Below are 26,187 nucleotides of genomic sequence, written 5' to 3' on the forward strand. Positions count from 1 at the left end.
ACGGATTTAATCTGATCCGATCCGTATTTGAATTACCGGATTTAAATTATCGAATTGAAGTTATCGAATTCAGATCGAATTTTTCAGATTAGATTCGGTAATTGACAGGCTTACTACCCATGTTCCAACTCCATGCTTAGACAAGAGCTGTGCTACGTGCACAGCAAGCTGTGCACAGCAGCTGTGCACATAGCCCATTTTCTCCCGTCTCGGGTCGCACAAAGATGATCGGAGCCGCTCATTTTGTTCAAAATATTTAGTTTAAGGTCCCTGTAAAAAATGAGCTTCGTTCGATATCGCTAGAGGCGTTAACAAAACACCCAAAATCACTTCAGAATTTAGGAAGCTCATTTTCTACAGGGACCTTAAACGACATATTTTGAACAAAATGAACGGCTCCGATCATCTTTGTGCGACCCGAGGCGAGAGAAAATGGGCTCTGTGCACACCTGTACACGTAGCTTTTCTGCTTAGACAAAGCATTAACTCCAAGTCCACGCTTGGGATCTTCAAAGCACATGGCAGAGTGCTAATGAACAGGAGAATGGATGGATGGAAGGAGCCGAAAGAGGCCTCTCAAGCCAACAAATAGCACATTCGACTATTCGATAGTCCAGAAGACGGTCCAGATCAATTTCTAGTTGAGACTTTGAATGATGAAAATTCGATATAAAACCTAGTTCTGCCAGAATTGGCGTCTACTTCTTTGTCTCTATTTATTGAATCTTTATTAAAGTTCGACAAAACTCTAGATGGTATTACAGATATAAAAAATTTGTAGTCAACAAATAATTGGTTTGCCAAGAATTGGCAAAATGCTGCAGGCATAGCCAATTGGATAAAAATCAATCAAAAGGGCATATTGAAAGTCCTGTGGTCTATAGTCCTTTGCAGTCGCAGACTAATCATAATTTTTTTTATTTTGGTTTTTAATTTGTATTTGGTATGGTGCTGCGGTAATTTCAAACTGAAAGACGTATTCTATAAAATACGACTAGTTATTTTGACTAGTTTCTACATTTAATTTACATGATTCTATACTTTTCGAAAATGTAATGAAAATAATAAGTCAGTGAAATGATCTCCTAGACCCAGAAAAATAAAAGATCAGAAAAAAAATGCCTAGACTAATTTGTTCCAACCCCATACATAAACAAAAACTGAGATAATTTAAAAGAAACCCTCTAAAAGACCCAATTTACAAATAAAAAAACGGATCCAGTTTGATAGAAAATGGATATATCCATATATTTCTAACTTATATTTATGAAATGATAAAACATGCCAAAAACTATACATGGAATCGATTTCCGTACGAATCGATGTATTTATCTCTAAAAAAAAAATCTCTCAATCTGTCTCTATCTCTAAAGAGTAAGAGTTTGTTTTTTTTTTTCTTTTTAAAACTGGAATGACTTTCCTAATCTTTTTGATAGTCTTTTTTATTGTTTTTTTGAGATTTTTATAAAGAATTTTGTGTATAACTTGAGTAATAATCGTGAAACGAACGTGTTCAAAAGGTTAATCTCAGGTTATATAACAACTATTCGCGTTTTCTTATAGTATAATAATAATCTAATTTTTCATTGAATTCTCGATATGGGACTACATCTTTTTAGTGGGTTCTCTCACCAGGCCTGGCCCTAACATTTTGGAGGCCCCGAGCGGGATATGAAAATGGGACCTCTCATTTTGTTTTATATAAATTAGTTGTTCAACAAGATTGCCTTGTGGCATATTGCTTTGAATGTATTTTTAGTGTCCTACATCATGGGTCACTCTTAACGCAATTAATTTGAATGATTTTCTTGCACAACTTCAAAAAAGCTTCTCAAAAAATTGATTCCACCAAAGAATCAAACACGGAACCTCAAGGCTAATGGGCATTCTTCTTACATATACAGCATACTTCTTACCACTGCTCCACACTCTCTCATATGAAAAACATATGACATACTTAATATATAACATATTTCACTATTTTGGGGCTCAAAATGAAAGGCCTTAGGCAGTCGCCTGATGGGTCTATACGTAGGACCGGCCTTGGTTCTCACACAATACTTGCGGAACTAACATGCATCGGTTAACTCTGAATAGGATATGTGTTTGGGTTTGTGCCCTATCTATCAATCAATGCTCTAAACTTGAAGCGTGAATAAGTGTATTCGGTTAAGTCTATACGAACCAATTTGGAGCATGTATCCATATATGTATAGAACCGTCGATTCACGTAGAGTACTCGAGATCATTTTTGTGGGATTTACATGTTCCCTAACGCAAAATGTACGCGTGTGCACCAGAATTTGTGCTGGCGGCATTGTTCGAGCATATATTATACGCATGACGACATGGAACTTGAGTAACGTTAGTTTCTTGTCGTCTACTTGTCTCGTCTCTACACACCAAGAAAGCAAATTGCAATTTCCCTTTCGCTTGAAAATAACAATGCAATTTCCAGTACTTCTCCAATTTGGTGATTCCAGCTGTATCCCCATACATTCTCGGAATATGATAAAGCGAGAAGTTTTTTGGTGCAAATAGGGTATAGTTCACGTGAACTCGAACAAGCATCAACTAGAATTTTAGAAAGAGAGAGAGAATAGAGGGTGGTTGACTTAGGGGGAGAGAGTATAATTCAAATATGAACCGTTCAAGACATGGCTCAGATGCACGCTGAGTACCGCTACTTGGTATCCAATTCGCACCGAAAAACTTCTGGGATAAAGTTGGCCGCCAGGTATCGCCGAACGGTACATAATCCGAATATTCCAATTCCATGGAAATAGGAAGGAAGTGGGTTTCCCTTTCCCAGTTGGATGTTGGGTGAGAATTCAATTCCCCCCCAAGAATATTCCATCATATTCCTGGTTTTTCCTTTTAAAATCCAGCCGTCCATTTATCACCCTGCTTGAAATCTACCGGGGTGGAACAAATTGGGCTACAACATTAAACCTTTTACGAGGATTCTAAAAGAGAATCTTTTTAATGGCAGAGCCAATTGTGACCGTATCTGGATGTTAATGAAATTTTTTCGAAGAAAAGTTAAATTTTTAAATTTTTCTCTGGAAAAGTTTTATAAAAATCTGAACCATCCAGAGTACTTTTGAACGGTCGCGATTGATTGCTGCTGTAAAGCACTTGTTCACGGCGCCTCGTGAATAAGTTTCTCTCTTGCTAAAATCATGGGATAAGGAAATCTCTGGAGAGAGAGGCCGACCGAAAAAGGGGCTCCAATGGCTTCCATTTCTTTAACTTAAAACCACAAGTTCATTCCAGTAATATTCCATTGGCATCTTTCAGAAATTTACACCCCCATTTTCCCTGCTCCTCGCCCTATATATACCCTTGCCCATTGGGCGTTCTTATCTGCAAAGAACATAAAAAAACCAAACTCTCTGTGTAGTGTCTCAATTACTTCGGTAATTTCTCCCGGTCCTTGTTGTTGATCGGAGGATGGCCGGGATTGTGGTTGTTTTCGACTTCGACAAGACGATTATCGACTTGGACAGCGATAACTGGGTCGTCGACGAGCTGGGCGCCACCGAGTTGTTCAACCAGCTCCTCCCTACCATGCCTTGGAACACCCTCATGGTAAGTTGTATTTTTTCTCTCCATTTTTTTCCCAAAACTTAGGGTTGAATAGTATTTTTTAAAATCACTAGCTGTGAATGTTTCCCATGATTTTTTCTTCCATTGACCACAACATTCAAATTCCACCTTTGGATTTGTCTTTTTCCCATTAATTACACAGGTCATAATTCTATTCAATTCAATTCTTTGCTTCAAAAAACAGAGTCTCACTCTGTTCATGTTCTGTTTCACATGCACAGGACACCATGATGGGAGAACTTCATTCACGAGGGAAAACCATTGACGACATTGCGGAGGTTCTCAAACGGGCTCCGATCCACCCTCGGGTCGTCCCTGCCATTAGAGCAGCTCATGCTTTAGGGTATATTTTCTCGGACTTAATTTCTTTCTTTCTTTTTTTTTTTTTAATCTTTTCAAAAAATTTCTTTTTTTTATAATCGAATGTCCAGGCCAGCTTGCGCGCACCTCAACTTCTCGGACTAAAAAATTTGCCTAAGGTTTTTCTTTTGCTTTGTTTTTTCCTCGGAATTTTTCCTCGGAAAAAACACACACAAAGTTATTGAGTGTCTGAATGAATTACAGGTGCGATTTGAGGGTAGTAAGTGATGCAAATCTCTTCTTTATTGAGACAATTTTGAAGCATTTGGGGCTAAGGGATTGTTTTACCGAAATCAACACGAATCCGAGCTATGTGGATGATCAAGGCAGGCTGAGGATTTTGCCTTGCCATGATTTTCACTCCTCTCCCCATGGCTGCGACCTCTGCCCTCCAAACATGTGCAAGGTATATCAATCAATCCGGAATTGTTCATTTTTCCTTAATAATTCCTTCGCGCTAAGAGTTTTCTAGCGTAAAAATCCCTGTCTTAAATCGTTATCAATTCATAGGAAAAAATGAAAGTGACAGTCCGCATTTCAATGGAAAAAATTGATGTTTGTTAAAGTTGCTATCCTTTATCAAAGCAACAGGATGACGGTCCTGTCCGGGCCATTTCCGGGCCTTTCTCGGAATGAGTCTAATGGAATTTCTTACTATGATATTTTAACAGGGTTTGGTCATGGAGAGAATACAGGCTTCTGTAGCCAAAGAGGGGAAGAAGAAGTTCATCTACCTCGGAGATGGAACCGGAGATTTCTGCCCGAGTTTGAAGCTCAGAGAAGGAGACCATGTGATGCCGAGGAAGAACTACCCTCTCTGGGATTTAATATGCAAGAACCGTGTCCACATGAAGGCCGAGATCCACGAATGGAGCGACGGGGAAGATCTAGAGCGCGTGTTGCTTCAGCTCATTAACGCGATTTCAATGGAGGAGGCCAACAAGTTGTTTTCGGTCGATTGCAAGTTTGGGAGCATTCCCATGGCAGCCCACCAAGCCTTGCCTAAAGCGCTTTCCGTCCCACATTAGTGTATAGGATTTGGATGTCTATTGATGCTAAAACAAAGCTGATTTCGTGCTTTCCTTCCCTTGGTTATCTATGTTTTAGTAGGGGTCAAGTAAGTTTGTGACTACATTATTGATCCAAATGGAATACTATATAATTTTCTAGTTTTCTGAAAGTTTTTATGCAAATCATGATCTAGCTAGCATACACTCCTAATTGTCAAGAAACCTTCTTACATGAATATGTGGCTTGTTTCGGGATTTCGAAACGGTACCATTTGTTTCTGGCAGCAAACATGGTTTCATTTCTAATTTTCTGAAAAACTTGACACTAGAAAAAATTAAGGCATTACATAACAGGCTAGCTTCCTGCGATGTTGCATTTTCCCACTCTGGAGATATGCCTAATTCTTTTGGCCCAAACCAACAGAACAACAATCAAATCAAATCCACCATAGTTTTGAGATGACAATCTTTTTTTCTTTTTCTTTTTTTTCTATTGAACGGAATTTCATTATAATGAAAAGAGAACGTCACTACATAAAAGAGAAGACAAAACTGGTGGGGGAAACAGCACCCAATTAAAACCTAAGCTAACAGCTTGAGAAGATGCAATCCAATGAGCAGCTTCATTTCCTTCACGAGGAGTCCAGCAAAAAGATACTACAAGTTCAACTCTACGGCAAGCATACGAATATCTGAGATAGTTGTCATAACTTCCAGGGAGGGACCAATTCCGAAAAGCTCAAAAAAATAAGCTGAGCGTTGTCATTCTCAATGCTTACAGAGTTTAAGTTCAAGGCTTTGGCAAAGAGGCAAGCTTCTCTGAAAACAGAGACATCTCAAGTTGCTAAATTTTGCCTTACGTATTTGGAAGCTTATGTTCTGTGGCAAGTGTTCTTTAGGTGATCTTCAGATTGGAATTTACTTTTCTTTTCTTTCTTTGACTACCCAATAGGTGCTTTTCCTCTTGTTTGCAAGAGGAGTGTTGTTTTCTAGCTTATCTAGGTTCTGTTTGGTAACACTGCCACTTTTTTGTTTTTTGTTTTTTATTTGTTGAAATCAATTTCTACTTTTTCTCAAAAAAAAGTGAAAGCGGAAAACATGTTTGTGTCAACGTGTTATAAAAAAAATGAAAGTGGAAAACATGTTGTCAAAAGTTGTCAACCTATTCCTCCATAAACCCAACCATCCATTATCCACAGTAAGAGGCAAAGTAGACCCAAATTTCTTAGCTAGCACTTTACGGAGCATGCTATTCTCCTTTTGAAAGTATTGAAGATTAGGAGCAACATCCTTAGGTACCAAAACTTGTTCTCCAATCAGATTGCAATTAGAACTAGTCCTCCCAAAATTCCCAGATATTTAGAGTCACTCGACAGGGCAGGGAAATTGCCCTCAAAATTCATCGTAGACCAAAACCTAACAACAAATCAAAGAAAAGGGGAGCAGACAACAGAAACACAGAGAATCATGAGGAGAAACACAGGAATTCGACGGAAATAAAAGAAGAAATCGAAGGACCGAAGCAAACCTCAGATCACCGCCATTTCGACGTCGTAGACCTAGCTCGATCGAGAGAGAGAGAGAGAGAGAGAGAGAGAGAGAGAGAGAGATTATGAAAATAGTGGAAGTTGAAATAGTGGAAGTTAAGTTTTGTTACTTCCTTAAATTATGAAAATAATAAAAGTGATTATTAGAATTGGGAAGTGAAAGTAGTGCACCAAACAAACTTTCAAGGATAATTTATAAAAATTCTGAAAATAAAAGCAGAAAACAGAAAATATAATGGCTACCAAACATGACCCTAGAGTGTGTCTGATCATTCTTGCAATCCATTTTTCTTGGTTAGTAAAATTCACTCACCAAAAAAAAGAAAAAAAAAAACAATCCAAGCAAACCAAATGGAACCTCGAGTCCCTATCACTTGGAATCGGCCGAAAAATATTTGTCCTTGCACCAGATCACAACCATTTGTCTTGTTCTGAACAAAATAACTTAGGTATGGTCCAACAAAGAACACAAATTGACATATCAAAGCTTGGAAGGTAGGTTGAGTCAAATTGTGAAGCAGAACGTCCCAAACAGAATATGCAGGTATTATCCAATCTTGGTGTATCAACTGGTCCCGTTTATGTGTAAGGCCGAGAAAACTTCTTGGTATCCATTTCAGTATAAAAATTGGAGTTGAAAGCAACCCTGTGAAATGGTAGGAAAACAAAGCAATTGCAGCCACGAGAAAATAAGTGCAGATCTCGAAAGACTAGAACGGGACAAAGACAATTTTGGCTTTTCTTTCATCCTTGACGAATTGGAGGATGGTGCTATGCATTGGTGTGCGGAGCACCGTGCTCGCACCTCCGAGCCGTCCAATCGTGCATCCGATGGCTCGGAGGTGTGCAGTACGGTGCTGTGCACATCACTGCACAACACCAACCCGCAGCACCAACCCAAAGTCCTTGACCACCCAATTCTATACTCGATTGGAAATCAATTCCATTGCGTTCTTGAATCCAAACACCAGCAAAATTGCATTGCCACAATTGATTTTTAGCTAGCCAACATATCATTTTGCTAGAAAATAGCACGATTGCTCCACCAAAACCTCGAAACCATTTTAGCATAACCACATTATTTCTCCCCTTGTCACAACTTTCGCCACACTTTGAAAGTGATGTGGCAAGTTTTGCATTATCAAAATATGACATTGAATTTGGCACGAGGGTGAAGAAAGTTTTGTCACTCCGAATGAATTTAACACGAGGGTTGACTTACTCTTACGAATTTTCTGTAGCCAATTTACTTCAATTCCATTTGTTGTAAGCCAATTTATGTCAATTCAATCTGTTGAGCGCATAACCACTCTTTCACCATAACCACTCTTTCACCATAAGCCTACCTTCGATCAGCTTTCAACTACTTATTCATAATCTTATAAAACATGTGGATACGATTACCTAATCGATCTGATTCGAATCCTGTTATTTTATGCATGAATGAGATCTGATCATATTCAAAGAATTGGTTTCGAGTTTCAAAAATTGAACTAGTCTAGTCCAAGTCGGAGACATGACGTCAAAGAACAAAAAGTCTACAACCACAAATATTTACATAAATATTTTCCGCATATGCAATTATGCATCATAATTGCCGCTTAGTTTTCACAACCATACATATCCATACAACTCATTGTCTCTAGTAACATCCGCCCCCCAGCACTACACCCTGAAGTGCACTCCCTGCGGTGCAGGATTTCCAATTCCCCCAGCACTACCTCTCTACCAAAACTTTAGAACCAATACTACTAACATTATTATCCTTCACGGCTCATTTAATAATTCTACCATATTTGTTCACTTCGCATATTTACTTATCAGAAAATCGAATAAGTAAATTACGTAAAATAAACAAATAGTAACCCAGAATTATCAAACAAACATAGAACCCAACGACCAAAAAAAAACAAAAAAAAAACAAAGAACCAGTTGACTACCTGGCTTTAATTAGGCTCTACGCTAGTAAATGACGGGATTGGGTTATTAGAAATCGGTTGAGGCGTGCGTAAATTGACTCGGACACTCGAGTTTGAAAAGCAAAGCCCTGATCCATCCAATTCGCCCGCAACCAAACAGTCTCCTCATCAAATGACATAATCAGACCAATGAGAAATAAACGAGGTATGATCCATACTCTCCCCGGGCACGTCCTCATGCACTTTGGGCTGCTCCTTTCCCCCCACCAACTTGGCCGGATTCCCCACCGCCGTCGTCCACGGCGGCACATCAATCAACACCAAACTCCCCGCCCCCACCTTCGCCCCTTCCCCCACCTTAACATTCCCTAACACCGTCGCCCCCGCCCCTAGCAGCACCCCATCCCCGATCTTCGGATGCCTATCCCCACCCACCTGTTTGATAAATTATACTATAGTTACGAAATTTATGTTAGAAAATAAATGAGAGTGCAATAAGTTGGCAAATTAATACTATCCTAAAAGAGAGTCCATCAGTTCACTGCGAAAGACAGTGCAATAATTCGAACCCAAAGTTAAGATCTCTATTTCTTTACTGTGAAAAATTAGGAGGTGTTCCAACTTAATACTAATTAAACTTGATTATTTTCTGTCCTTATTCAAATTTATTTTGGCGTTTACTAGTTCAGCGTTAATTTTTCTGACTAATGGTCCGTTCAAATAAAAGGAAGCAAAAACTAAAAAATAAGAATCAAACTTTTTTTTTTTTTTTCAAGATAAACAAAATTTTTGTATACAACCCATAAAAATTTTGTCTTCAGAAAATTTTATAAACATTTTGAACGAAGTTTTTTTTACTTTATACATTACGTTCAGGACGAACATATAATTCACAAAAAAATCAACTCAAATCTAACACAACTAATAAAAAAATTAAAAAAAAACATAGACTGCAGGATTATTAAGCCAATTTCGTTTGACTATTTTCGATGTTCGTATCATTCTTAATTGTTTATATCTTTTATTTTGTAATATTTTTCATAATTTTAAAAACTTTATAAATAAAATTAATCGAAAATTATCAAATAAGATTTATATTTATATTGCATATTTTTTAAGATGTGTGTAGAAATTCAAAGCGATTAAAAACTGGCTCAAACTTCGAAAAAAACAGACAAATTGGGACGAAGCGAGACAGACCTTTCCGGTACCGCCCAACGTCACGTGATGCAAAATCGAGACGTTATTCCCCACCACCGCCGTCTCCCCGATCACCACCCCCGTCGCGTGGTCCAACAAAACTCCCTTTCCGATTTTAGCCCCGGGGTGTATGTCAACTGCGAACACGTCGGCAATCCTCGATTGCAACGCCAGCGCCAACGGCTTCCTGTTCTGGGTCCACAGGTTGTGCGCCACGCGGTGGGCCTGGATGGACAAGAACCCCTTGTAGTTCAAGAGGCAGTGGGAGTAGGAGGTGCAGGCGGGGTCGCGCTCGCGGGCGGCGCGGAGGTCGGCGACGGTGGAGGAGAGGAGGTCGGAGGAGGAAAGGGTGTGGAGGAAGAGGTCGTAGAGGAGGGTGGAGAGGAGAGTGGAGGAACAGAGCTTGTTGCCGAGGTGGAAGGAGAGGGAGCGGGAGAGGGAGGAGTGGGAGATGATGGTGGAGTAGAGGTAGCTGGCCAGGGCCGGCTCCGACTCGGCGTCGCGGCGGGCCTCGGCCTTGATCTGGGCCCATACCCAGGCCTCGTCTTCGGCTTCGCTGCTCTCGACGTCGCCGTTTCGTGCGGCGGCGTCGGGCGGAGGTGTGAGGTCTTGGACGGGCATTTTTGCGACGGCTGTGGGGGATGGGATTGGGGTAAATTGGGTAGGGTTTTTTTCCTGGAGAGGATTTTAGGATTTTAATAGGGAATCGGGGGGGTTGGATTTACGTTAAAGACTTTTTTTGTTTTGGAAGTTACTGGGGCAGATCGGTTGTTATTTTAAGCTCAAAATTATATATGTTTACGCAAATAAATTTTTTAGCGATATAGATCTTGTTTGATAAATTTCATTGAAATATTTAAACGGTGTAAAAAAAATAAAAAAATTATTTGCTAGGAAAATTATTAAACAATATTCATATTGTTAGGAAAATTATTTGCTTAAATACATAATTTTTGAGTTTAAAATTATCTTCTTAAAAAATAAGTACTTAATTTTGAATCTAGAACAGGATATGCTGCCGAGTTTTTGGTGTACCCATGCGCTAAGCATTTTTAGTCGTAGGATTAAGTGAGATTCTTTAGAGTGGGATTGGATTGAAAAGTTAAGTAACTTATTTGAATTTTTTTCTTGCATCACATTTTTGTAACTTATTGATTCGTCTCGACCAGAGGAATTGGAAAAATAAAAAATTTTAATCGAGACACATATTTTTTTTGAACAATGACAAAAATAAGTCAAAAAACAACTTCTTCTTTTTTGTCTTCTTTTAAAAAATTATGAGTTTTTGGTAGGTAATAAATTAAAGAGATTTTGTTGTTATTGACATGTGGTTAGTTGTTTTTCACAAACCAATAAGTTGTTGAAAAATACCAAGTTATTTCTATTAACGAATAAGTTGTAAAAGGGTATGTAAGTGAAAAATTGTTAAAAATATCGAATTATTTCCACTAACCAATAAGTTGTTGCCAAATACTCTATCGAGTTATTCCTACTAACTAATAACTTTGTTGATTAGCGTGAACAGCTTGATAAAAATGCCATAAATTATTGCTGAAAAATATAAGTGAAAGCATGGCCCGAAAAATATGGGTGCACAAAAACTCGATACAGAGGATCTATGGTGGGGGTTTGGATTAGGTATTTGGATTATGTGGTGTGGTGCTGGCATGGATTTTCTTTTGGGTGCACGTTTGGCCAACTCTCGGATTGCTGGCATGAATTTAAAAAAAGAAAGAAAAAGAAGTCATTGGGGCAAAGAAGTTGACAAAACAAATACACACTACTATAAATAAATAAAAAATTTGGGTCACTTTCAATACATTTTTCATGCATTTCTAAATACACTTTTAAACCTTAATAAAAGTTTATTGGGCTATTTTTAGTATTTTCCTTAAAAAAACGGTATTAACATACAAATGTGATAGGAAAAATTATTTGGTGATCTGTGAGTACTTTAATATGTCCCGTAAACAGATATGAGATAGATAAATTTAGACGTGTGATGTCAAAAGACCAATAAATATCGTGTTTCAGAATCACGGAATGACTGAGTAAATACTCAGTGTAATGTTGTAGTAACACCATGTGAATATAATTGTCCAATCAATTTGAATTTTTTTATTTCATGCATGATGCGATTACAAACAATTTGTTTCTTTTTTTTTCATCATTACAAACAATTTGTTGAAAGCTTGAAAATTTGAAATTGGAAACATGATTTTAAAAATCAAAAAGTCTATAATCGCACATAATGAAGTATTTTATGTGCATACTCGTTTTCACGTAGACTTCACATAGAATGCCGATCGTTGCCGATTGTGGAAGAGTGGTTTAAAAAGGAAAACGGTAATATACAAATATGATAAGGAATATTATTAGGTGTTCCGCGGGTATGTCACATGTCCTGCAAAGTTTTCTACACCGCACATTTACATGAAGTTCATGACAACATGTATGCTTTGATTGCTTAATTAAAAAATGAAGCATAAAAGATTCCCCAGCAATTGTTTAGGAAGCTTCAAATGACCAAAGAACCTCCATCTAGAATTCCATGGTACCAATCTTCTTTTTTCTTTTCCCCATAGTCTGTGATCTCTATAATATGAAACTTAATTTAGTGTTAACACGAATAAAAGAGTTTCTGAACCATCTAAACGAAAAAAGATTATGATTTGGATTATGATAGTGAAAGTGTTCTTATGATTTGAAGAATTTTTGGGACTCTAAATATGTACTAATTAAAGAGTGGTTTTTATTATGGCCTACACTAAAAGTACTTTGCTTGCTGGGTCTGCAAATTTTGCTGCTCGTGACTAGTTCACAATCATATCACATTGAACTGAACCATCTGTTAACACTACAATTACAAGCAGTCACGAGGAGCAAAATTTTACACACTTGTGACCTCACTTGTCACACTTGGTGTACTCTCCAGTCTCCACACACTTGCAAATGAGGTCACCTATAGAACATTCTAGATACAAGTGAATTCTAGAATAAGACTACAATCTTCTTGAGAAGAAGTGTCGAGGTTTTAATGGCCCAACTGGTTTATAGAACTTGATAACATCCCCATTTCCCAGATTGTTCTCACACAGACATACACCCAATAACAACATGTGCACAATATCGAGACTGCCATGGGCCAACAAGATCTTCAGGCGCCGTTCCTTGTTTCGAGCATTGGTAAAATACAGGCTCTCCATGTTATGAGTTTTGGCAGGGATTCCGATTGCACTCAAGTGATTACTCACTTCTTCCGTGGGCACAGCGATCCAGTTGCAAAGGATGGAATATTCATCCAATTCTAGCTCAAATGGGAAATTCTTAGGCCTGAATTCTTGAAGGCTCTCAATACCGTGATAGATAAATTTCTTACAACCAATCAGGTAATGCTGGTCTTGCCTCCTGTAGAACCGAAGCATGACCTTAGGTTTTAGTTTGTTAAGGCTAACAATTTGCAGCCACCAAGTACTGCTTCCTATCACAAATGCGTTTTCATGTACATCAAAACTCACAATTATCAGCATACTGTTATTGTGATGGTCGGTCACTTGTATAGTCTCCACGTAAGTGCGTTGCTGATTGGCTAGAGAAGAAAATGGCTCAAGGCAAGTTCCACTGGGATTAACAGCCTGTAGAACTCGACATCTCTTTGAATCAAACGAATCTCGAAAAGAAAAAACCCCCATGTTACCAACTCTGCATAAGTCAATGAAACATAGTCGTGAAAGGATCAGTTCTTTTCAAGAAAGCACAACCGTTTTGCTACGAATAACTATTTGTATGACTTATCTTAATTAACTGTTTAGCTTCATTCAATGATTCCAAGGGTTGTAAAAACGATAGAAGAAGTAAAACGAACCTTTGCTTGCGCCGGGTCGACCCCACGACAATATCAATCAGGCAATCTGCTGAAGTGTTAAATGGCTTGTAAAATCGAATCACGTCAGTTGCGTCCAAGTTGTTATTCTATTCAGCATCGCCATCCAATTCCTTCGGCGATCGGGTATTGGAGGGAAGTGTGCTCCGGCTAGCTCCTCCGGAATCACACGAGCCTTGTGTCTTTAACGTTCCCCTCCGAGAGTCTCATTTCAAATTTAAAGATTCCCTTACATGACTCTCAGCAAAAGGTTCCAAAAATGTGCTTAGTCTTCAATTAGACGGGATGCATATAAATTCTAAAGCCTGGTTTGAACCCTACGACATGTTACAGATATTCACATTCCAATGTACATCATATCTTGATATCAAAAACAAATAATTGAATAAACAAAACCCTGATATCACATTCCAACTGAGCTAGTGTTCATTGGCCAAGTAGCCCTCGTTTTTTTTTTCTTTGCCCGACGATATACATCAGTGGGTATTAGTATATTAGTTAATGGAGGGCTGGGAGGAGAGTAGTTTGGAGAGGACATGATTTTGCTTGACCATGGATTTGGATGTGGTTTTGGTGAGTGGAGGGGGACGGCCCCAAAGTTTGGGTTGCCCGAGCCTGACTCCAAGATATACAAGTCAAAAAATTTATGTTGCACTGTGCTTTTAGTTTAAACTACATACATCAAAGAATATAAAAAATGTAATCCTTATTATAGTGCTTTATATTTAGCATTAGCAAGATCCAATTCAAAGAAAACTTCTCCTTGCATTTTTTGGAGTGAATTCTTCAACATAGCGAGGTGCCTCACGCCGTCAAAGACCCTATAGGGTCTCTTTTTTTTCAACATAGAATTCTTCAAAATCATTGCATTGCTTTTTTGTTCTTGCTCGGATGCTTTTTTGCTTGTTCATTCTTTATTAAGGTTTCAAAGAATTAATACAAAGCAGCACAAATTTTATTATAAAACAAATCTCTATTTTCAGTTCAAGGAATACTCCATACTTATGCTACTAGTAACCGGAATGGAGGATTCTGCCAAACAGCACCCTGCAATGCGGTGCAGAGCAGCCAACTTAGTAACCTCGGTGGACTCACTGATGGTTAACTACTACCTCTCCAAACTAGTGGTCTCTTTTTTCTTCTTCTTCTCTTCGATCTTCTTCTTCTTCCTGAAAACTCTACATAGAGTTAGTTCCTCCTGCAGCTAGACCAATATTCGGCTACAAGCTTAGAAAACGACGAATTGGATTCCAAAAGCTATGAAGGCTCATCATATTCAATCAGTTTCCCTGCAAAAAGAATGCAATGCACCAAGGAGTATGTAGGTTTATGATTTATACATATCAGCACTACTATTATAGATACGTTTCCCCAAAATTTCTCAAGGAGTATGTAGGTTTATGATTTATACATATCAGTACTACTATTAATATAATCCATCTTCAACAAAATATTACATGAACTCCAACCAAGATGGGGTTTACTGCTCGCACAAACATAAAATAGTTCAATCCTAGCAGCTACAGATGCGCACGACAAAACAAGTTTTAAAGGGATCTTGGTGACAAAGTTGAGCAAAACATACGAATCTAGCAAAGCATAAACGAAGAACAGTTGGCAACTCCATACGACCGGATCACCTAAATGTAGAGCATCAGCTAGACAGCTACGACTTCTTCCACCAGCCAAAATCTTCTCTTATAACTTTTTTGTATCCCCTGATTGAAACCAAGCTCGCTGTGTAGTTGCAAACTTGGGCGTACCGGAGTTCCATACCTCCATCGCTCAAGATATTCTTAGTTTCTTTGGTTTGGGAACAATAGAAGTTCATATTAACTCTCATTTCCAGGAATAAACCATTCCTTGAACATTCCTCTACCCTCCACACATCTTCAAAGGGCCCAGCAGTGTACTTCTTGCTCCAGGCGAAGCCGTCCTCTTCCACCATCCACACGTCAATGATCACCGCCCCACCGGGGGAAATTGACGGGCGACTTACAGCCAATGCCAATGAATCCTTGAAACTAACCAGATAAACAGCAGAGTCAGGCAGAGGCAAACCAAACATTGGCACGTGCCGGAACACCTCGTTGCCCGCATCAAACCACACGATCGTCAGGTCTACACCGCCGAGATCGGCCCTCCAATACGGCTCTCCCTTCACGATCGTGTCACACTTGATGCCCCTCAAACGGAAGGGAAGGTCCTCAACTACAATCTCTCTCCAGGAATTCGAACTCGTCGCGTAGAGCTCGACCCGAGTCTGAGGATTCAGTTGCTCCGACGACACAATCCTAACAATCTTGTAATCGTTCTTCAAGGCGTCGTAACAAAACCCCACTGATACGAATAGGTCATCTACATGTGCGTTTAAATCGGGATGGGGGAGTTTCTTGCACTGTTTAGTAACGGGATTCCACAGCGCGAAAAACCGGGCCCGATGGCAGCCGACACAAACCAAACCATTGATCGAACCCACAACGTCCACGAACCAAACAAGAGGGTACGGGTGGTCCAGATTGAGGGTGACGGTGGGGTTTTTCATTTGCAACAGAGAGAGATATTCATTGAGGCCCTTTCCGGGGCGGGTGAGGACGATGAAGCTTTCATCGTCGTCGTCGAAACTAGGGTTAAGAGTGGTGCGATTGAGGTGCCTGCGGATGAAACTAGGGCTTGACAAGAGAGAGAGCCAGGGTTTGCACACGCACCTGGAGCGGACCAGGGATTTGGCGGGGAGTCTGGAGAGAATTTCGGCTTTGATGTCGAAGGTCAATTTCTGCCAACGCATTGTTGATCGGTCGTGCTCTGTGTTTCTTCCTTCTCCGTTTGGGGGGTTTCTGATCGTAATCGTGATGGAAAACCGGAGACGAATTTCACTTGCTACATTTTGAAGAAGTGATTTTATTACTTTAGTTATTCATTTTTAAAATTTTTATGAATATATAAAAAAAATTTATTAAAAATATTATTTTTTTAATTTAAAAAAAATACAAAACTATCCCATTCTGAATAATTGTTCACTTGTTATTAATTATTTTTTAATATATAAATAGTCTAAAAAATTAAGTGTTTTAATTTTTAATCAGTTTGAATCGATGCGAAAATTTTATTTTTCTAATTATTTTATTCTAAATGGTTATAATTTAGAATTGTCCCAAGGACTTTCATATAAGACCCCAAGAAAGTTGTAAAACCAAAATAAAGTACAAAAAAAATATTAAGCCAAGTCACTGTAGCAAAACAGTGGACTAAAAACATTACAATAATAAATAACAAGTGAATGGTGCTTGAAAATTAAAAATTTATTGTAGCGAAGTTAAAAATCTTTTAAAGTAGAGAGGGAGTGAGAGAGCCTGGGGGTGGAGCGGTGGGGGTTTTTTTCTTAATTTTTTGCTCTTTAATTTAGTTTGAAGAGGGAAGCAAAGAGGGAGATGTGGATGCTCTTAAAGAGCACTATACAGTAGATAGATAGCTTCTATGGATAATTCTACAGAAAATACCTACAAAGCACTGCGTACAGATCGCGGTGTGGGGCCCGCTATGAGTTCCACAATGTGAACAATTTTTTTTCCAAAAGATTTCGTGAAAAATCAGCTCACAATCACATTTATTTTCAAAAGATTTTGCGAAAAATTAGCTCCCAGTGCAGCCATCGAAGGGAATTGTCCTAACAACCCCTCCTTGTATTTTTTGAAGTAAATTCTTCAAAATAGCGAGGTGCCTCGCGCCATCAAAGAGTCAAAGACCCTACGTATTTTGAGATTGCAGTAACACATGCATTGCCTTTTTCTCTTGCTCGGATACTTTTTTTTTTCCTTGTTCGTTCTTTGTTAAGGTTTCAAAGAATTAATACAAAGCAGCACAATTTTTATTATAAATAAGATCTCTATTTTCAGTCCAAGGAATACTCCATACTTATCCTACTAGTAACCGGGAATGGAGGATGCTCCCAAATAGCACCCTGCAAAGCGGCCGACTTAGTAACCTCGGTGGACTCACTGATGGTTAACTACTACCTCTCCATACTAGTGGTCTCTTTCTTCTTCTTCTTCTCATGGCAGTTTTCTTTCATATTCTCCAGTAATGAACATGAAAACTCTACATAGAGTTAGTTCCTGCGGCTGGACCAATATTCGGCTACAAGCTTAGAAAACGATGAATCGGATTCCAAAAGCTTTGAAGGCTCATCATATTCAATCAGTTTCCCTGCAAAAAGAATGCAATGCACCAATAAGCTTTATTTGAAAGATCCAACACCGTCACAAGGCCATTTCAATAATTGTTTACGAGCCTCCCGCATTGTGTTGCATACTTGAAAGATCGAACACAAACACCGCCAGGAAGCCCGATGTCATTTAAGAACAACATATGCTATCAAAGCTGCATCATGTTGTTCGTTTGGCGGCTTACTTTGTGTCTATCTACAAATGTTCACGGAAAAGAAACCTTTCATGTAAACCTAAAATACGAGGAAAAGCAGCCTAGCAAAATGACATCGGGCACATTGTTAACTGAGAACTAGGAAAAAACAGCATAACTATAAGTCTGTAGATACACGGGATTTGGTTCACGTGCGGTGAAACTGACAGGGCACTCGGTTATCAACAAAAGAAAGTCTACAGAAAAACAATGGACCAATGATTGCTGCTGTTATGGCAGCGCCGCAGCAGTGATTTTTTGACGAAACCCACGTTCGTTTCAGAAGAATATGGTGCTATCGAAGCAGCCGTATGTGGTTCATTTTATTTTGTAGCGATGTGTAAATGTCCACGAAAAAGAAACCTACACGCATACCTAAAATATGAGGAAAAGAGGCATACCGAAAGAAAGAACCATGACCATGTCGCTGTCGATGACTGTTGGAACTCTGTGAGCTACAGTTATCACAGTGCAACCTGAGAATTCCTCCCTAATAATGGTCTGTAGAATTGCATCAGTCGCGGAGTCAATGGAGGCGGTAGCTTCATCTAGAACTAGAATTCTATTTCTTTTCAGAAGGACTCTCCCAAGACAGAAGAGCTGTCGTTGCCCTGCGCTCCAGTTCTCACCTTCATCACTCACTGCAAACATAGACCAAAAGCACATGGTCTTCATTTGTTATTGCTACCTCATCAAGTTAATTATAGACACGTACTTAATAAACGGAAAAACCCTTAATAAAATCTAGGGTTCTGAGTGAAACACAATTACATTGGACAATGAACTCATTCCAAGTTTCCAACCATTAAGGTTTATAGTGCATCATTGTCCGGAAAAAGATGGTTCCCAAATTATTTCGACAGTTTATATGAGTCATTCTTCATTTAAATTGCTTCACAAGATTTGAATTGTACTCGCCTGAAGAATCTAGTAAGTTGGGAAGACTGCTGATGGTAGCCTTGAGTTGGCACTTCTCTAGAGCCTGAAAAAAAAAAATTTGTTCGGATTGTTAGCATGTACATTATGACAAAAGATTCATCAAAAACTACGGAACCGGATAATTGACAGGGCAAATGTCATCAATGAGATACATAGCGACTACTTAGAATTCATTGGCTCTACCTTCCATATCTCATCATCAGAATAAAGGCCTAAAGGATCCAAGTTTGTTCGAACACTTCCCCTGAAAAGTGTTGGCTCCTGAGGAATGATGCTGAGTTTCATTCTCAGATCCTTGAGACCTATAGTGCTAATGTCAAGCCCATCAATAAGAATGTTCCCACTTTCCGGCTCTACCAAGCGAAATAAAGCACTTATGAGGGTTGTTTTGCCACTTCCGGTCCTTCCAACAACTCCTACTCTGGCCCCTCCTCTGAAAGTGCAAGTGATTCCCTTGAGAACTAACGGAGAATTTTGCCTGTATCTTATCTGAAAACAAGAAATGAACAGGGCGATTTAAGACCCACAATAAAAGTTTTAGAAGCATTAGGTCAACATGAGAGATAAGTGGGTTTAAACCACCGCTGGAGCTTCTGAGATAGGTTGTTTGGACATCTCCAATTAGGAGAGGAGACTTGAATACCCCACTGACTGACTACCATTTCCAATTAGGTGAGAAGACAGAGAGATCAAAATACGAATTAGTAAATTTCCACCCTTCCCCATTAAGACATCTAAAACCTTCCACCAACTACTATCTCCATAGGCATCAAAACCACGTCCTCTTGCATTTGCGTGAAGCTCATCAATTCAAAAACATATGATATGGAGTATGGACATATAATGTAGGTATAAAGTTCTCTTACCTTTAGATCCTGTAACTCTATCGTCCCTTCAGAAGGCCATGAAAATGGTGGCCTTTTGTCCTCCACAATTGCCGGAGGCTCAGGAGGTATGTTCATGAACTGTTTGATCCGTTCAACCGAGATGATGTAATTACAAAGGCTGCTGTACCATCGAGTAAAAAACACTTGGGAAAGAGTCAGAGCCAGAGCATAAGAAAGGGAAAGTCCAACAAGACCTGCGAAAAATGTACAGGTTTGAGGAATGTAAAAACAGCGATGCTAATTGATATACTTGAACTGTTGTAGTGGATGGTACCAGTTTACCTGGAGCTATACCCCCCTTTGGAAGAAAAATCAAGAGGAACGCAGCGGTGAATAAAGTCAGATTTTGAAGTGCTTCCACTCTTAAAATTAACCACTCCAAGGATGCATTGGAGTAAAGGAAAAGTTTTGCATCTGTGTCGATGAGCTTTAGGTAGTTCTGGAAGAACCTCTCTGCCATGTTGAATGCTCTTATGGTTACCACTCCAAGTGATGTCTCTGCTGCATAATTCATGACGGGAGCTTTTGTTGTTCCGTTGATTCGCATCAGTTCCCTTGCAGAAGCTAAATAATATCCCTGCAGTCGGATGAATGAACAATACGTTTACATCATAATAATAAACTTTCTCCCCTCAATCAATGAAGATTACGATGGAGATTATAATCAAAATGAAAACAAACCCACCTGAACATAACTTGAAGCCACTGTACCAAACGCTGCTACAATGAGAACTTGCCATGTTACAGAGGCCATAATGATGACAGTAATTAGAATCTCAAGTGCAGGAGTATAAACAAAGGCAATGGAGAAAGGTATGTCAAAATCCAATGTGCTCAAATCAGATGAAGCCTGAAAACCAATAAGAGCATGCGAAATGAGCAGCTGTTCATAGCATACATTACACGTCATGAGTGCATAAAGCACTATGGCAACAAAGAGACTCTTACTCTGGTCAAAATCCGACCGACCGGGGTAGAATCAAAAAACTGCATGGGGGCATTGAAAATGGAGTTGATGAAGGTTGAGAAGAAGGATTTAGAAGCTTTTAATCCCAGAAGAGCAGATAAATAAGACCTCAGATACACAAAGACAGCACTTATTGTTGAAATTATGGTGTAAACTCCAATTAACATGCCGCTGCTAATATTAGGTATTTGAATGGCAAATGCTAACCAATAACTTGAGGCAGCCTGAAGAGTTAGAAAACCAATTTGGGCTAGTATGCTCAAAGAGAGAAAAAGTAAACCCTTTGAGATGATGATATAATCAAAAATTGGCTTCCACCCAACATTGCCAATTTCCTTTTCTTCTTCTTCTGTAAGCTGTACACCAGGCAGACCTCTGACAGAAATATCCTCCTCGCTAATTTCTTTAGTAAGGTAAAGCCCTTTAGTCTCTTCCACCCGACCATTGTTTTCCTTCGAGGAGTTTTTGGTATTTTCATTAATTTCAGGATCCATAGCCATAGCTGCATTTCTGTGAGCATTCACAAGCTGTTCAAATGCTGTCCCTGTCGTCAAGAGTTCCTCGTAGCTTCCTGACTGAGTAACTTCTCCACCTTGAATGACCTAGAAAAGAAAAAAAAAAGTATTTTGCAAAAAGAGGTTGAAAGCCCACATGTAAATACATCAAGTGAGTCTCATTACCAGAATTTCGTGCACTTGAGAGAGAAACTCCACTTGATGAGTTACTAGAATCACGGTCTTCTTCTGCAAGGCTGCCATAACACAGTCCTGCAGTTGCACCATTTTAAAGTCAGTAACAGCAAGAAAAAAGAGTGTGATATGAACATGATTAATACGTATTCATACTCGGCCTTACATTGAAAAGAGTTGCTGCTGTATGTGCATCAACTGCACTAAAAGGGTCGTCAAGGAGATATATATCAGCATCACTGTAGACAGCTCGTGCAAGTTGGATTCTTTGTTTTTGTCCTCCACTCATGTTCAGCCCTCTCTGACCAATCTCAGTGAGATCCCCATGGTCAAAATTTTGAATGTCTTTGTCCAGGGCACATGCTTTGATAGCTTTCTCGTATTTCGTTTTCTCCATTGGCTTTCCATAGAGTATGTTATCACGTATTGTCCCACTCTGAATCCAAGAAGCTTGAGAAACATAAGCAATGGATCCGACTACAGTAACCTGGAGTTCACATGTCAAAAGATTTCAGTTAGTAAACAAAAAAACTAGAACATGATTCAAAGAACAGTTTTGTATAACTCACATTTCCTGAACTCCTGGGTATTTCACCGAGTATAGCATATAAAACCGATGATTTCCCAGCCCCAACTGGCCCACAAACTGCAATTTTCTGCCCCCATCTCACTTCCAAATCAATATCTCGAAGAGTTGGAATTGCAGATTTGGGGTTCCAATGGAATTTGCCAGACTGTATCTTAATACACATAGCAGAGTACTGCAAGGGAACTGTCGTCAATTTCTCCTTTTTGAATTCATCAGCAAGCAGAAAGGAATCAATACGGTCAAAAGAGACCTTGACCTGAATCATTGCAGAAAGAGTCTCTGGTATCATTCTGACAGGTTCTGACATACTACGCAACGTTGCCAAGACAGTGAAAATAGTGGCAGCATCTAAGGGGGCACTCCCAAAAACGGCACAACCAAAGAAGACAACTGAAGAAACAAGAGTAGGAGACATCCAGTACAAGGCAGTGCCATAAGACTTGCTATACTGAGTTTCCGCCAACCACTTGAATTCATTTTCTCTGTAGGAATCAATCAATTTCTTGAACTTATCTTCCCATGACTGTAACTTGATTATTTTCATACTGTTAAGGATCTCAGACATGGACCTAAGTCGCTGGTCTTGTGCTATCATAAATTGGAACTGACACTTCTGAAGAAGCTTCGCAAATGGAACATTAAGAAACCCACAGATAAGAAGAGGGACTAAACCAGGAAGAGCGCCAAGACCCACAACCCCAAACAGGACAATTACAGCTAGAAATAGCTGGAGAGAAAAGGTCCATCCCAAGTGAAACCACACAGGAAATTCCCCCATTCGATAAGCATCAACAGCGATGTAGTTCATAATCTCTCCGGTTGAATGCCTTTGCCTTCCTAAACTAGAAAGATTTAGTTGCTTTCGATAAACTGCCACCATTAAAGCTGATCTCATCTTCATCCCAGTCCTCCTTGCATTGAAAAAGAAATGTCGCTGAGACAGAGACTCGACCACTTTGACAACAACTAAGTACCCCACTAAGAAGAGACCTTCATGTATACTTTCTGTGTCCCGATTCGTATAATTAACAAAGGCGTAGAGTAACAAGGGAGCAACAACCACACACAATGCCCTAAGAAATGCACAAATTCCTTCATAGACCATTTCTTTCATATGCACTTTAACTAATGCCCAAAAAACCAAATATCCAGCGTTGTTTGACCTCTTCTCACTTTGAAGTAAATCCCAAACATGAGCAAATTTCTCATAGGCCAAATCTGATTCATCCTCAGGGACCAGGCAAGGGATGTCTTCAAGAGCTAAAATCTTAGAGTAACCCAATTTAAGTAAATGATCAACCCAGGAAAATGTTATTTTACTAAGAAAACTAGCTTGGTTGATTTTACTATGGTATTTCTGAGTCTCCTCAACTAGTAGAGGTTCTGATAAGCTCTTTTCTGAGGAAGGTTGACAAAGGAAGAGACTGAAATTCCTCAAAGCACAAAAGAGAAGCAGCAAGTTCACAGGCCATGCTACCATGTCCAAGATTGGTTTGTAGTGTGTTCTTATCAAAACCTCGGTATTTATAACCGAAATAAATAGAAAGAACAACACCCACCAAACTGAAGCCAGAATTTTGACCAATTTGGATCCTTGTACTAGCAAGGAAACTGTCAAAGAGATCCAAATTAGTCCCCTAAATAAGTTCACCACCCAGCTCCAACTACTAAATCCTCCATTTTGGGCTATCAGATCCCATAAACTGGAGCCGAAATATGCAATGCTAATAAGAGCAGAGCAGATTGAGATAGCTATAGTGACCCAGTCCCTTTTACTGAACCTACTACTATAGTTACGCTTTGTTATATAAACTATGAACAAACATAAATAGAATGCAAGGAGGAATAGAATGTTGAGTAAATCAATGACAGTCCCCTGAATGCAAGTAGAACTGATGAAATCAAATTCACCTTCACAAATCCAAGAGAGTCCTCCTGCATATTAATGAGCAACGGTCAGAAGCATGTTATTTCCTAACATCTCTAAATCAGTAGGGAAGAGAGAAGAGTACACATCTGAGAAGACTACACAATCTGATCAAGGTTGGGTTTAGATCATGGAGTTGCAAAGGAATTTATGGAGGTACGAAATAGCTGAAGGAAAATACAAGAAGATGTGACGAGAAGGAGCTAAATACATATCTTTTTTTTTTCCATATTATTCTCATTTCCCTTGCTAAATTTTCTCAAATCCATGATCGAAGCACAATATTTGAAAAGGCAAGAACTAGTAACTAAGGAAACAGAACAAATACAGGAAAAGACAATGCAATTTTGATGTAAAAGGTGGTGAAAAAAAATATGAATAGAATCCCAGTGGTGGCATTTCAAATATTAAGACATATTCAAAATCTTACAAGAAGGGAGGTACAACGGCAAGAACAACATCCAGCGAACATAAAAAAAAAAGTACTAATATACAATTTTGGAACCGCGATGCAAAATGAAGCACAGTCGACAATCACAAACAAATAACACCAAAGGCAAGAGCGAAGGTAAGTAGTGGATGTACCAAGTGCTCTCTCAAAGGAAGCCATTGTATGGGAACTGCTCCGTCAACTTCTGCAGCTACTGAAAAAAACCCCCATATATAACCACCTACATGTGAGGAAGAGCTCAAAACCAACCCCACTGATTGAAGTGTCCCACTTGGCCACTTAAGTTTGTCTAATCAAAAGCTGAAAACTGCTGCCACAATTAACAAAGACCTCCCCAGGCTTTTGTCTTTTCTTCATTGTCTTTATTTGTTTATTCCTCGTTGGATCTCATTATTGACTACAGTACAAGTGACTGATGATAGTTGTATCTACACATGCATATAATCTATCTTGTGAAGACATACACCATGTTATATACACCATGACTTTACTTGTCCCATGTATCTTGTTTCACTGCAGAAACGTGAATATAGAGTATGGTCCATAGTTTTGCAATTAAAACCAATAAAAAACATCTTTAGAGAAATATAATAATGGTAAATCAAGTATCTGAACAATTAGAGTGAAACGCTCACCTTTCCTTATTGACTCTACACTGTCATTAACACTTGTAGGATAGGTCTGATTTCTGAGTGGACAAATACCCCTTAGGAATAGATGTGCCAGAGAGGTTAGAATAGTCTATGGAGAGGAATGAGAGGAGTGATCTAGAAGGGTGAAGAAAAAAGCAAGGGTGAACAGAGAGGGTAGGCAGTGGAGACCCAAACCCAGATATCCCCAAGAGGAAAGACAATAGAGCCCCTGAAAGAGGATAAGACCTCCTTTAAAATCAGTGCTCACCAACTTTTTCTCTCTAGGGAATGTTCATAATGTGCTCCATCATCTCTCTCTGGGATTCAATGAAGAGACGTTCATATTTATTGACCACACGAGCTAATGCTCGGGCACCAAGTGGCGCACTGATAAAATGACACATGTCCCTTCTGTACCCCCTGACCGCCGAGGTGTCGCTAACCTCGTGATGACCGCAAGTATGACGGTAAGCGTATCCTATTATTCGCAGAAATCCTCTTTTTCTTTTACAGCCACCAAGCCACTAGATCCCCTTCATTCCCGTAGGGCAAGGTCATGACCTACTCGGTCGCGCCAATACCGCTACCAAGCCTCAAGGGGCCCCTCAGGTCCTGCCTAAAGGCCGGAGCAGACATAAGAGTCTGGGCAAGTTCTTTGGTGTGTCTTGGTTAAACCGCGTTGTCGTCTCCATTAGGTTGGGACTGCGCCAAGCATCCACCTGGATAAATATAACTCTCTCCTTAAGGGAGGAATGTAGGCTCGCGACCCTTACATGGACGCTGCAAAGCAATGGGTAGCGCGTGGCTCCCACGCGCGGGGCCACGTGTCGCGCGACTGAGGCACCACGTGGTGAGCTAGGGTTCGTCGGTCAAATCATCAATCCTGCAAGGACGAGTACAGGGGTCGCATGCCCATTGGCTAGTCAAACGGTCAACGGTTGCGCCTATTGACCTTTCCTACAACACTTAGCACACAATCTCTCTTTCCACAATAGGGCTGTCACCGAACCCCCACGGCAATATTCTATCACAACTACCACGGAACATGTTACTTTCCCACATTGGTTTCAATTAGCCTTGCACATATTAAAATAAGATCCCCTTGTAAGTCGGTTTCTAGGGGCCAGTTTTATCCAAGGTTTGTATAATGAGGTAATAG

The 26,187-nt window shown here is 39.5% G+C and overlaps 4 protein-coding genes across 7 annotated transcripts; 1 reads left to right on the top strand and 3 right to left on the bottom strand.

Moving 5' to 3' along the window:
- Positions 1–3,155: 3,155 nt before the first annotated feature.
- On the top strand, positions 3,156–5,149 carry LOC131335957 (inorganic pyrophosphatase 1-like). Its single transcript, XM_058371520.1, has 4 exons — positions 3,156–3,591; positions 3,831–3,952; positions 4,174–4,375; positions 4,641–5,149. The coding sequence occupies exons 1-4, from the start codon at positions 3,454–3,456 to the stop codon at positions 4,995–4,997; spliced, it is 819 nt and encodes a 272-aa protein (XP_058227503.1). The 5' UTR covers positions 3,156–3,453; the 3' UTR covers positions 4,998–5,149.
- Positions 5,150–6,920: 1,771 nt separating this feature from the next.
- LOC131335955 (serine acetyltransferase 5) lies at positions 6,921–10,391 on the bottom strand. 3 transcript variants are annotated; one of them, XR_009202693.1, is made up of 3 exons: positions 9,646–10,339; positions 8,467–8,880; positions 6,921–7,172 (listed from the first exon to the last, which is right to left on the bottom strand). XR_009202693.1 is itself a non-coding variant. In XM_058371519.1 (2 exons), the coding sequence occupies exons 1-2, from the start codon at positions 10,264–10,266 to the stop codon at positions 8,614–8,616; spliced, it is 888 nt and encodes a 295-aa protein (XP_058227502.1). In that variant the 5' UTR covers positions 10,267–10,391; the 3' UTR covers positions 8,054–8,613. The 3 variants fall into 3 exon arrangements, 1 of the variants encoding a protein (XP_058227502.1); XR_009202692.1 differs by lacking the exon at positions 6,921–7,172 and adding an exon at positions 8,054–8,212 and having other exon boundaries at positions 8,245–8,880; positions 9,646–10,340; XM_058371519.1 differs by lacking the exon at positions 6,921–7,172 and having other exon boundaries at positions 8,054–8,880; positions 9,646–10,391.
- Positions 10,392–14,925: 4,534 nt separating this feature from the next.
- On the bottom strand, positions 14,926–16,412 carry LOC131336090 (F-box/kelch-repeat protein At3g23880-like). The gene has a single exon (XM_058371752.1). The coding sequence runs from the start codon at positions 16,314–16,316 to the stop codon at positions 15,195–15,197; it is 1,122 nt and encodes a 373-aa protein (XP_058227735.1). The 5' UTR covers positions 16,317–16,412; the 3' UTR covers positions 14,926–15,194.
- A 962-nt stretch (positions 16,413–17,374) lies between these two features.
- Positions 17,375–24,702, bottom strand: LOC131336089 (ABC transporter C family member 8-like). Of its 2 annotated transcripts, none has more exons than XM_058371751.1 (12): positions 24,531–24,702; positions 21,999–23,953; positions 21,596–21,916; positions 21,421–21,507; positions 20,722–21,342; positions 20,459–20,623; positions 20,056–20,350; positions 19,753–19,967; positions 19,070–19,375; positions 18,862–18,929; positions 18,349–18,584; positions 17,375–17,734 (listed from the first exon to the last, which is right to left on the bottom strand). In XM_058371751.1, the coding sequence occupies exons 1-12, from the start codon at positions 24,553–24,555 to the stop codon at positions 17,637–17,639; spliced, it is 4,392 nt and encodes a 1,463-aa protein (XP_058227734.1). In that variant the 5' UTR covers positions 24,556–24,702; the 3' UTR covers positions 17,375–17,636. The 2 variants fall into 2 exon arrangements, with proteins under 2 accessions (XP_058227734.1, XP_058227733.1); XM_058371750.1 differs by having other exon boundaries at positions 18,349–18,588; positions 18,866–18,929; positions 24,531–24,700.
- Positions 24,703–26,187: the final 1,485 nt, after the last annotated feature.

This window comes from Rhododendron vialii, chromosome 8a (assembly GCF_030253575.1).
Source record: "Rhododendron vialii isolate Sample 1 chromosome 8a, ASM3025357v1".
In the NCBI taxonomy this organism is placed as follows: domain Eukaryota; kingdom Viridiplantae; phylum Streptophyta; class Magnoliopsida; order Ericales; family Ericaceae; genus Rhododendron; species Rhododendron vialii.

Bases quoted from the DNA above. Each gene is read 5' to 3' on its own strand.
- LOC131335957 (XM_058371520.1), top strand. From the start codon at position 3,454: ATGGCCGGGATTGTGGTTGTTTTCGACTTCGACAAGACGATTATCGAC. The intron at 3,592-3,830 runs GTAAGTTGTATT...TCACATGCACAG, and splicing joins TGCCTTGGAACACCCTCATG to GACACCATGATGGGAGAACT. The intron at 3,953-4,173 runs GTATATTTTCTC...AATGAATTACAG, and splicing joins AGAGCAGCTCATGCTTTAGG to GTGCGATTTGAGGGTAGTAA.
- LOC131335955 (XM_058371519.1), bottom strand. From the start codon at position 10,266: ATGCCCGTCCAAGACCTCACACCTCCGCCCGACGCCGCCGCACGAAAC. The intron at 8,881-9,645 runs GTCTGTCTCGCT...TTTATCAAACAG, and splicing joins CGTTGGGCGGTACCGGAAAG to GTGGGTGGGGATAGGCATCC.
- LOC131336090 (XM_058371752.1), bottom strand. From the start codon at position 16,316: ATGCGTTGGCAGAAATTGACCTTCGACATCAAAGCCGAAATTCTCTCC.
- LOC131336089 (XM_058371751.1), bottom strand. From the start codon at position 24,555: ATGGCTTCCTTTGAGAGAGCACTTG. The intron at 20,624-20,721 runs GTAAGAGTCTCT...ATTGGTTTTCAG, and splicing joins TCGGTCGGATTTTGACCAGA to GCTTCATCTGATTTGAGCAC. The intron at 20,351-20,458 runs GTGGGTTTGTTT...ATCCGACTGCAG, and splicing joins TGGCTTCAAGTTATGTTCAG to GGATATTATTTAGCTTCTGC.